The sequence below is a fragment of the Uranotaenia lowii genome, chromosome 3, assembly GCF_029784155.1.
Source record: "Uranotaenia lowii strain MFRU-FL chromosome 3, ASM2978415v1, whole genome shotgun sequence".
Taxonomy (NCBI): Eukaryota; Metazoa; Arthropoda; class Insecta; order Diptera; family Culicidae; genus Uranotaenia; species Uranotaenia lowii.
Genome location: NC_073693.1, coordinates 288,893,043 through 288,904,949, shown reverse-complemented (window position 1 = coordinate 288,904,949; position 11,907 = coordinate 288,893,043). Strand labels below are relative to the sequence as shown.

At 38.5% G+C, this 11,907-nt stretch overlaps 2 protein-coding genes across 2 annotated transcripts; both read right to left on the bottom strand.

Moving 5' to 3' along the window:
• Window positions 1–752: 752 nt before the first annotated feature.
• LOC129753541 (uncharacterized) lies at window positions 753–5,062 on the bottom strand. Its single transcript, XM_055749364.1, has 2 exons — window positions 5,054–5,062; window positions 753–4,976 (listed from the first exon to the last, which is right to left on the bottom strand). The coding sequence occupies exons 1-2, from the start codon at window positions 5,060–5,062 to the stop codon at window positions 753–755; spliced, it is 4,233 nt and encodes a 1,410-aa protein (XP_055605339.1).
• Window positions 5,063–5,276: 214 nt separating this feature from the next.
• LOC129753540 (uncharacterized) lies at window positions 5,277–6,005 on the bottom strand. Its single transcript, XM_055749363.1, has one exon. The coding sequence runs from the start codon at window positions 6,003–6,005 to the stop codon at window positions 5,277–5,279; it is 729 nt and encodes a 242-aa protein (XP_055605338.1).
• Between the last annotated feature and the right edge of the window lie 5,902 nt (window positions 6,006–11,907).

The window sequence follows — 11,907 nt, the reverse complement described above, 5'->3', positions numbered from 1 at the left end:
AGAAAAACTGAACCAAGAAATCCAACGAAGACAGGGTTGGATTGAAGGAAAATAAATTTCTCAAGAATGAAATCGTGAGTGTAAGCTCATGATGTGATGTCCTTTTTGTTTCGTGATTAAATAGCTAAAATTCAAATCAAAAATTAATATTTGTTTATACTCAAACTATGAACTCATTGAAGAATCCTTTTGTATAATTTTTTTCAATCGATTCTGTACAAGAGGGAAAACAGTCTTTTTATTTGATGTGAGCTAAAGATCGAACTCATAAAACTTAGTTCATTAAGAAATATGACAGTTACGATTGTGTGCATCTTAAAAACCATTCGTTTGATCGAAATACTTTCCACAAGGGAAATGAAGGTGAATGTTCAATTACCTCGACTAGCTCGAGGGGCTAGTGAGGTGGCCACAGAAAAGCACAACGGACACCTGCGACGTTCACGGACACTTAGTACGGGCTCGGATAAAAAAAACTGTAACACGCGAGCTGCAGTAAAACGACCGTCTCGTGCGGTGTTCAAGAGCCAAGAGGCAGATTTATTAGAGTCTCAAAATAATCTACCTAAGAGAGCTTGAATTGTGTAGACTCTCTCCTATCACTATTCTAGTAAACAATAAGCGTATTGTACAAAGGTAAAAGCTCATCTACTTCTCTGCCATAAAACTACTACAGTACAATATAAATATTTAGAACACTACATTCAGGGTGGTTCAGCGTAAACATGCTGCCCCCATTGAAATAGAAAATTTCAATCACTTTTCTTATTTTCGGAATTCTCGTTGCCATCTTCGGAGTCGTGTTCAAGTTCTACCTCGTTGTCCTCGATTGGCAGCAGGCACAGTTTGGCTATCGGACGTCGGAATACCTTGGTACCTTTGGACCCATCAGCAACACGCACATCTGCGACGCGCACCAAACCATCGGGACCAGGAATAGTCGTTTCAATTCTGCCGAGACGCCACGCTGATGTCGGCACGTTGTCTTCTCGAATGATGACCAGTTGACTAGCTTTCACAGGGTACCGCACATGCCACTTGTTGCGGTTCTGTAGCGTCGTGATGTGATCATGAGACCAACGATCCCAGAAATGTTGGACCATTTTCGAATAACGTTGCCAGCGGGATAGTGTTGATTCCTTGCGTTCGACCAGTCTCGGTTCTGCGATGTCTGTCAGAGGGCGGCCGACCAAAAAATGACCAGGAGTCAGAGGTCGCAAATCTTGTGGGTCCTCGGACAGCGGAGTGATAGGCCGCGAGTTGAGCAGCGCTTCGATGCGGGCCAACACTGTAGTGTATTCTTCGAAGTTCATGTTCGCTGTTCCAGTGATGCGCTTAAGATGGTACTTGGCAGAGCGCACACCGGCTTCCCACAGTCCGCCAAAGTGTGGGGCATTAGGTGGGATCATGTTCCATTCGATGGCTGACTTGGAGCAAAAGTCGTTCAATTTATCCTTCAGGAGCTGGGACTGAAACAGGTCGTACATTTCTCGTAACTTTGAGCGGCTGCCCACAAAGTTGAGACCGTTGTCGGAGAACAATCTGGCACACTTGCTCCGACGGGACACAAATCGGTGTAGTGCGGCGATGAAGGAATCCGCTGTCAAATCGCCCACTAGCTCTAGATGGATCGCACGTGTAGCAAAGCATACAAAGACCGCCACATGTGCTTTGTACGAAACAGTCCCACGCTTGTTATGCTGTCGCAGGTAGATCGGTCCGGCAAAATCTACCCCAGTGTTGTAGAATGCATGCACACCTTCCAATCGCGCAATGGGTAGATCACCCATTTTCTGCTGCATTCCTACCGGTTTTGCTTTCATGCAAGTGACACACCGGCGAATAACCCTTCGCACCGTACTGCGGCCATGCAGAATCCAAAATTGATGGCGTAATCCGCAAAGAAGAAGCTGTTGAGCGGCATGCAACATCTCAACGTGATACGCACGAATCACGGCGTGAGTGAAACAGTGCGTGGCTGGCAGAATAATAGGATGCTTCTGACTTTCGGGCAGTTGTGCGTGACGAATTCGACCCCCCACTCGCAGAACATATTCTGATCGATCTAAAAACACAGATAAGCTGATTAGTTTACTTTTACTGTGAATTACCTTTCCGGCGTCGAGGCAGCTGAATTCGTTGGGGAATGTCTCTTGTTGCGCAATACTGGTCAATGCAACCGTCGCTCGTTGTAGCTCTGGAATACGTAGGACGCCGTATCGATGCTGTCGGTCTTTCTTGGGTCGTATGTGGTCGATGTACCGTAGAACTAATCCCATTATTCGCTGCATTTTTCTAAAGTTGTTCTCCGTCGCAAACAGGTAAAACATGGCAGGAGGGTCAGTAACTGTGAGGCTCATGTTTGGGTTTTTCGTTTCCGGAAGTTGCTCGGTCGGGATGTGCTGGAATCTTTTAGGCCAATCTTCTTCGTCGTGGTACAGGAAGTTCGGGCCTGACCACCAGATTTTGCAATCTCGTATCTCGGAAGGCAACAATCCTCGAAATATTACATCTGCTGGATTGCCATGCGTCCCCACGTATCTCCATTCAATGCCTTTAGCCAACTCTTGTATCTCGATGACTCGGTTGCTTACGTAGGTTTTGAGTCGGCTAGGGTCGGTCTTGATCCAGGAAAGTGCTGTGGTGGAATCGGACCAGAGAATGATTCTGGAAAATGAAATCTTAAGGTTGTGCGTTATATTGGAAATCAATCGTGCAAGTACAAGCGTCCCGCTTAGCTCTAAGCGCGGTATCGTGAGTTTAGCGTTCTTTAAGGGTGCGATTCGAGATTTTGAGGTAAGGAGGGAAATTTTACAGTTTATCGTATCACAAGATCTAACATAGACGCAAGCTCCATATCCCAGACTGGAGGCGTCACAAAATCCATGCAATTCAACAGATCGCGGGTTCGAATGGGGAAAAACACAACGAGGAACAACTATTTCACCCATCTCTTTCAGCTGGTTACGGAAAACATCCCAGATTTCAGCGTCGTTTCGTGCCAATATTTCATCCCAGTCTACGTTCAGTTGCCAGATTTTCTGCATTCGTACTTTCGCAGCGAAAATCAACGGACCCAGCAGTCCCAGTGGGTCGTAAAGCTTGGCGATATCAGAATATATGGTTCTTTTTGTCGTCTGTCCCAGGTGGAATTCAATTTCGTGCAATCTGGTCAAAAATACGTCCTTTCTGGGTTGCCAGGTTAAACCCAAAGTTCTTGTGGTTTTCTCATTTTCGAAAAACGCTCTTTCATGCTCAGTATTATCAATTTGCCTCATTAATTCGGGATGATTCGACGCCCACTTATGGAGATTGAACCCACCGGCCTGGGTCATTTCGACGAATTGAGTCTGCAGGTTCAGGGCATCTTCTAACGTGTCCGCTCCACTCAAGATGTCATCCATGTAGACATCTTCGGTTCCCGCCTTCGACGCTAAGGGGAAACGCTCTTTTTCATCCGTGCAAAGCTGCTCGAGCGTTCTTGTAGCCATAAAAGGCGCACAGGCTGTCCCATACGTTACTGTCGTCAAGTGGAACACCTCTAAAGATTTGTTCGGCTGGCGACGCCAAAATATCTGTTGGTACTTCTGATCTTCTGCTCGGATTCTAATTTGCCTGAACATCTGCGTAATATCTGCCGTAAATACAATCTTGGGCACCCGAAATCGTAGCACGATTTCGGCGAGCTTGGGCTGAATGGTAGGGCCAACGTACAAGTGATCATTCAGGGAACCTCCCCTCGAAGCTGCTGCAGACGCATCAAAAACGACACGCGTCTTCGTCGTGGTGCTTGCCAAATTAAGCACCGCATGGTGTGGCAGAAAATATCCTTCTGGGCAATTGGTGTCACACTTAATCATATGGCCCTGGATTTCATAGTCATGCATAAATTCTCGGTACTGGTCGTAAAGATCTTGGTCGTGAATCAATCGTTTTTCTGTCACCTGACTGTCACCTAATTCCTTTATACTGGGTCTCAATGGCAGACCTACTTCATAGCGACCATTTTCCAATCGGCAGCAAGTATCGGAAAAACTTTGCTCTGCGGCTCTTTCGTCGTGAGTCAACATTCGGGGCTCATGAATGGACTCGGCTTCCCAAAATCTGCTAATTTGCTCACTCAACGCCTCATTCGTAACGATCTTACAGACATTAGAGATCGTTCGATCAACTTCTGGTCTTTCAATAGCACCACCTACTACCCAACCAAAGACGGTTTCTTCGCACCAACAAGGAGGATTTTCAATTATGGTATGGGTTTGCCCAGTAAACATTTCATGGAACACTTGTATTCCAAGAAGCATATCAATTCTTCGTGATTGACTAAACCACGGATCTGCGAGTACTATCTCTGACGGAATTTGCCCAGGATCAATATTGAACGAATTGATTGGCAAGTTTCCTGTAATTTTGCTCATGACCAAACATTCTGTGCTGTAGGTGAAGTCTGACTTGTAGGTGGAATGGATCTTTACTCTGACTTGACTCGAAATAATCTTAGGCGCACCGGAAATACCTTCAACGGACATGTTCACCATCGTCTTTCGCAAGCGCAACGCGTGTACCACACGCGTGGATATTAAATTATGCATCGACCCACTGTCGAGCAAAACACGACAACTGATCAAATTTCCAAACTCGTCTTCTATCATGCAAACTGCGGTATAGAGAATGTACTGTTTTGGCTGCGAATTAGTACATGCAACGGAAGCTACTAGCGCATTTGAGGACGTTGTAGGCATCTCAGGGGTCCTACGCGGGGTAGGTGTTGGTTGAGTTGGCTGGTTAGCATTGTTATCATGCAACGTAGTGTGGTGACGGCCTCCACATTTCTTGCAGGAGCTCCCCTTGCAGTCTCTAACATGATGTCGGTTACTGAAACAGTTCATGCACAATCCAAGACTGCGCACCTTCGAGATACGATCGCGTAATTGTAGCTTCAGATAGTCTTCGCAGTTGCTCAAATAATGATTCCCCTTACATGCAAAACAAACAGGGTTACCATATGACCTGCCGGTATTGATCGCTAAAACCTTAGATGAGTGTGACCCACTTCGCTCATTGTGCCCGAATCTTCCTCGAAAGCTTGAACTATGAACCTCTTGTTTATCCTGGTCTATGCTCTCTAGGCATCTACATCTAGACTGTAGGTACTCGAGAAGTTTCTCCCAAGATGGCAAGGAATGATCAGTAAACTGAAGCTCGAAATCCTTTCTGGTGCGGGTATCCAATCGCGCGCATACCAGAAAAACCAAGAACTGTTCAGATAAAGGTTCTTATTTTAGCTCAAGATTAGCCAAAGCTCTTATGTTACGAGTAACGTCACTCAGTAAAGTTCGTAATGCGGATCCAGACTCGCGAACTAAAGGTTTCAGATGAAACAGCTGAGCAATATGCCTATCTACCAACAATCGCTTATTCTCAAACTCTGAACATAATGCCTTCCAGAGTGATGAAAAATTGTCTTCGGAGGACTGGACATGACGGGCTGAACCATCTTGGATGGCAGCCTTCAGGTAGAATAGCTTCTTACTTTCTGACAAACTTTCACGCCGCTTAATCAAAGAATTAAATTGGGACTCGAATGTCAGCCAGTCTTCCAATTGGCCATTGAATCGGGGAAGAGGAATATCTGGCAATTTTGTATGGAGGTGTTGTGTTGAATGGATAGTTGCTGGGGCACTTATCGGCTTGGGAGGATCAATTTCCCGGATAATCTTTCGAACTCGGTGACGAATATCATCAAACAAATCTTCTATCTTCTCAATCGTCATCTGCAGAGACCCAACCTCATCCTCCTTAATTACCCCATATAATTTAACTTCAGTTTCATGCAATAAAGAACGCATCTGGTCAATCGACTCAAGCTTGTCTTCGAGAAGTGAACTTTCTTGCTTCTCGGTATCAAACGAACGCACAAACAAAAGCAATTTTTCCGCTCGTAACTCAATGGAGTCTATCATACGATAATAGGACATGACCTGGATCTTCTTTTCAGCCGCCATTGCGAAAAAGGAAAAATGCTCGAATATTCAATTTGCAACTAAACTTCCGGAAACAACGCACCCACTTGCACGATCTTACCTGACTTCCAATCAACGATTCCACCAGTAAATGATCGACCCTGAAAAATGTTAAAACATGCTGGCATATCATACATACATATCCAGCAATCCAGCCTTGTGGGGGATCAAACTGGCATTAAAATGGCGAATTCTCTTGAGCTCTTTCGACCTGCACAGTACGTCATCCACTCTACTGCACCATGCAAACCGCTTTCGTTCTTTTGTAGCACTTTTCCTCTGGAACTGTTTTGCACAACTCGATCGTTCATGCACGTGTGATCGAGGGTTAAAGTTCCAATTTCACTTATTTCTACCGATCGCTCAAAGTTCATGCACTTGGATCGGGTTTTGTTTTTTTGCACTTATAGTTCCATTTAATTTGGATCTCATTGATCGCACAAATTGTTCAAGTTTCGAAGAACAATCGACAATTGTTCCACAGCACATTGTTCCATTGTTCAGAACACGTTGTACGCAATGTCCACCATTTTGTGATCGGACAATTGTTCCGATACTGATTCGCGGGTGAACGTCCAAGTTCCGCGTTTTCTGAGGTCACTTCACTAGCACAAAACTGTACTTCCGGACAACTAGATCACATCCGGCTCGAAGGACCACTATGAATGTTCAATTACCTCGACTAGCTCGAGGGGCTAGTGAGGTAATTGAACCGACCGTCTCGTGCGGTGGTTAAGAGCCAAGAGGCAGATTTATTAGAGTCTCAAAATAATCTACCTAAGAGAGCCTGAATTGTGTAGACTCTCTCCTATCACTATTCTAGTAAACAATAAGCGTATTGTACAAAGGAAAAAGCTCATCTACTTCTCTGCCATAAAACTACTACAGTACAATATAAATATTTAGAACACTACATTCAGGGTGGTTCAGCGTAAACAGAAGGTAATCTTATGATAACTCATGGAAAAAAAATGGAATTTTTTTTTGTTTTTTTATAAGAAAAATTTCTACTTTATTCTTGGTACAGCCATAATACTGATAAGTTTTTCCAACTTTTAATTCGTCTTATCTGTATTCTACGTGGCTGCATCATCCTCCTTCAATTCCTGCTACTTTTCGGTCCAATACTTCTCTTTTAAAAGAAACTGAGGGCAATTAAGTGGATACAGCTGTTTCGAAATTAACAAAACTTGATTATTTTTGAGCCACTAAATAGCGTTTTTAATGGAATATCTGCTGGTAAAATCTGACAATAACGAAGTAAATCATCATGAGATTGATCATAAAATATAATCGGTTAAGATAGATCGACGTTACGTTTCGAGAGACACATACAAAATTACTCATTTGGGCTTTTAAAAATAGCGAAAACCAAAGTTTTCGTTTTAAATTGTTATTTTTCTACAGGAGCGGAACTTTGCATATCATTGTATTTTTTTCTTTACAAACAGCAAATACAAACTTTAATATGCTAGGGACCTTTCCTCGAGCAGATATATTATAAGACGCTAGAGTTGGTTTGAAATAGGGTCTTCATAACTGTTCTCATTCTCATAGCCTCGACACCGGCTGTACAGCTTACGAACTAGGCCACAATTCTGGCTTATTCAAATTTTATAATTCTGGTATGAGACTCGACTTCCTTGATAACCCTTAACCGTAGTTTCCGATCATGTGCTCCACTCCAATGTTTGATTTTAACTTTGTGGACATTTTTGACAGTGTTTGCATAATTTTCCACCACTCACTTGCAGTTATTTTTTGAAATATCAACGGTTTTGTCAGCTATCAATTTGATAGTGATGGATTTGGAAGGAAACTGAGCAAAATTTTTTTTTCTTTTTATTTTGCATCGTAAATATTTAAAAAAAACGCATAAATTTTAAATTTCGGAGATTTTTAAAAGCGGAAATTGCAGGTTCAAGTCCTGCCGGTGAGCCGTTGTATCTTTTTCGAAAATTTCTTAATATTTTCAGGCTTATGTTCTTTCGTTCTTTGGACTCGATCGAATATCATGACAAAGTTTTATTGAAAACTTTCAATCAGTGAGGTTTTGTATAAAATATATGATGTACAAAATATCTGAAAAAAAGTTCTTATGGCTTTCTTATGTCTTCGGATAAGTTGTTTAAGAGTTTCATCAAACAAATTCAAAGTTCACTAACTCCATCTTTCAAAATTAAAATTTCAACAATTGTTTCACAGCTACATCTTTGACTTTGAAAAACAATATTGCAGTTGAATTGCTCAAATTGGTATCTACTGAAATAATCCGGGAAAAAAAGTTTTCATGTTCATCAGTCCTTCTTCTCATATAAAGCGTTCCACTTGTCATGAACAAAGTCAAAGATATTTTTTTCATTTAAATTATGAATTCACATGTGAGCTATTGAAGTACACAAATTTCAGGAATTGGATTCTATTCACTACAGTGAGATTTTTTCAGAATTTTTTTCAAAACTTAAACATAAATTTTTATTTTTTATTTAGTACACATCGCTTTTTATCAAACCATATAAGGAGTGTATTCGAAAAAAATGCAACACTATGTTTTGTGGATAATTTTTGAATGCATGAATGGAAATTGATGAAATTTTCATTGACACTATCTAGAAATCTTATGTTTACATGTGCAAAATTTGGTGAATTGGTGTCAGTTGGTTTTCGTGATAGGGTTTAATGAAGAAGTACATCGACTTTTATTTTTGGGCGGCACGAGCACTTGCCCTTTTCCAAACCAAGGATTTTTTTGATTGATTTTATCTTTTTCTTTTGAGTTCTTCCTTCAAATTGACTCACAATTTTGTACTAGATCAAAGTTATGACAAGTTTAGCACATTGTCCTCCTTCTGCAAAAAACCAAAATCGTTGACTTATTATCACTTCACCAAAGTTTCTCATAATGACACGTTTCCAAAGACAACCAAAATAAACAAATCAATTCAATATCAATATCGAGATCTATAGCAGTACTATGGAAGGGAAACGGTCGAGATTAAAGGTATTTTTTTTTTTGTATATTTGGTTTTTATTGTGACAATCATTATTTACCACTTACGGAATCACAGCTTCCTCGAATTGCCAGCCTTAATTATTATTAAAAACTAGTTATCAGTTATTTTTTACTTATATTTATTATCTTCTCCGAAACATCTAGGGAAGACTTGTCAACGAAATTTTTTTTTCAGAAGATTGGCCAGGAGCTTGCTGAAAAAGGGTTATTTCGATATTTTTTTTTCAAAATTTCACACCGCTAGCTTTCCAATTGTTAGGCGCTCGATTTAAGCCCCCTTTTTAAACCAGTCAATTTGAATTTTGGCCTATTTTTAGTCTGTTGGTCGTCCATCCAGAAAAAAGAATTGACCAATTTTACCACTGATATAATTGTAAGGTTCAGATTGTGCTTGATTAAACCTTCAAAAGTGAAATCATATTCTTTACTTCCATAGAATCAGTCATCCTCAGTTTTATTCAAATTTTAGCTCACCGAAAGATTCCCAAAGACTCTTAAAACAAATAATAAATGAGTTTTGGTCGAGTAGTTGATTTCCAGCTGTGTTGGGGCCCACTAAAGATCTTTCCTGAGTTTTTAACGATCCTGCCTATAGACCAAAAGTTTATGAACATATTCATCGGAAGCTATCTCAAAAACCACTTGACAAAACCTCACAAAATTTTGCACATGTAAACATTCTGTGTAGTTTTAGTGAAAATTTGATCAATATCCATCCATGCGTTCGAAGGTTATTCTCAAAACATAGTGTTGCATTTTTTTTTCGAATACACTCCTAAGAATTCTCGTGTCGCTTAAATTTATTCTATTTTTTTTTAAACTTATATTATTACTGCTGATTTCTTAAACTTATATTTATTGGCACATAACCTTGTTAATTTTGAACTAGATGTTCTTTAATAGATGTTTTTAAAAAATTAAGATTTAAAGTTAGTATTTCGAGAAATAACATAAAATACTTAAATTCAAAATTATGATAATTTTGAATTGAAACCTCAACCGCACTAAGGCAACACTTTCAAATTAAAACTACAAATTTGTGCTTCCAACTTCGAACTACAAATGTTTTCATTGATTTCATATTATTTAATTTGAAAATGAGCTTTGATAAATAAAACTCAATGATTAAATAGGGAAAGTTTTAGTTTGAAATTATCACTGCAAATCAAAAGCTTATGAAAGAACTAAAGTAAGCTGTGAAGATATCATTAGTTTCCGGAGATTTGATCGTAAAAAAAATCGTTGATAAATAAGTACCATTTATTTTTTTAATTTAGGTTTTTCAACAAAAATTATCATTCACTTAGTTTTTTTTTTGTATGAATATTTACAATGTTTTCATTCATTATTTTGATTTCCGATAAGAGAGTTCTGTACATTTCAAAGTCTTAATGTATATACTCTAGATTTCGACAGGAGCTAGTTTTTAACAGAATTTTAATTAAAGGCTTATCCTTCTATTTAATTGCTCAAGCCTAATATGATCATATTTTTTTTATTTTTGCGCACCCAGTTTCGTGTATGTTTTATATAAAAAAAAATCTAAATTAGTTGTTTTATAGCGTCAATCGTTAATTTAAAGGTAACATTCTGAATCACCTGTTAGATTCAATGCCATCGACCAAATAAAAATGATTTTGAATCATGAAAAAAAACTTACCTACCTTTCATTCGAATAAAAGTAACATAAAAAGAATCAATGGATGGACAGTTTGCGGTAACTTATTTCATATTTTTGCTAACACTTTATGAGATTTCAACTGTGGCTGTCGAAAACTAGAGCTGAAAATTCACCTAATAATCTTTTTTTTGACACCCTTCCTCTTGTGTATGTTTATACTGTTTATATGGAGTAAAAAACGCCGTGAAGTAGACAAGTTATTCCAATATGCAAACATTCCAAAAAAGGAGGTGTAATGTTCTTGTCGAAAACTAAAACTTATGGTGTCGAAAACTAAAATTAAATGTCGAAAATTAGACCACCGAGAGGTTTTAGTAAAATGATAATAAAAACTTTGTTTTGAGACTTTTGATCAATAAAAAAGGTAGAAAACAAAGAAAAAAGTCTGCTTCATAGAACCAATCATATTTGAAATGATAAACTTTAGAAAATTGATTTATTTAAAAGGTTTTTTTCACAAAACAAGCAAAAACTGTCGAAAACTAGATATTTCACCCTAATGTTTTTTTTGGGGATTTTTCGTAAGCTTTTCCTGATTTTATATTTCAAAAAGATTAAAACTTTTTTATTGTTAAGTAATCGAAAAAATTAAAATTTTGTAATTTTTCAAGTTCAATATGTACAAGGTCTCAATTTTTATATTGAACTTTTTTTAAATTCAACAAAGATAATTACCGTCATACAAGATTTAAGATTTACAGACCTCATGAATGATGCTGACAACAGAAGATTTAATTACAGTAATACCCTAAGTAGTCTTCAAAATCCGAACATTTCAAATATTATTTGTTCAACAAGCACCGAAACGGTGGAAATATAATAATTTTCGATGTTTGGTTTATAATGATTGAGTAAAAGATTTTAATTACAGATCTTGTCTAATGAATGAATCTGATCATTTTTGCCAATTTATAAACTTTGATTTTATACATGAGTTTAGGAATCTTGAATCTAAGTTTTGATTCTTCATCTTAAAGGTCTTGATTTGTGTTCTGAATATTAAACTTGAACTTGAATTCCAAATTTGATCTGAATTGTGAATCTTAATCTGGATGATCAAGATTTGAAAACATTTTATTTTAGAGATTTAAATTTATTTTTAACTAGTTGATGATTTTGAACAATATATTTTTTTTAAATGTTTAAGTAAAATCGGAGATATTCACCAATTCTCTAACTTAAAGACTACT

Bases quoted from the DNA above. Each gene is read 5' to 3' on its own strand.
- LOC129753540 (XM_055749363.1), bottom strand. From the start codon at position 6,005: ATGGCGGCTGAAAAGAAGATCCAGGTCATGTCCTATTATCGTATGATA.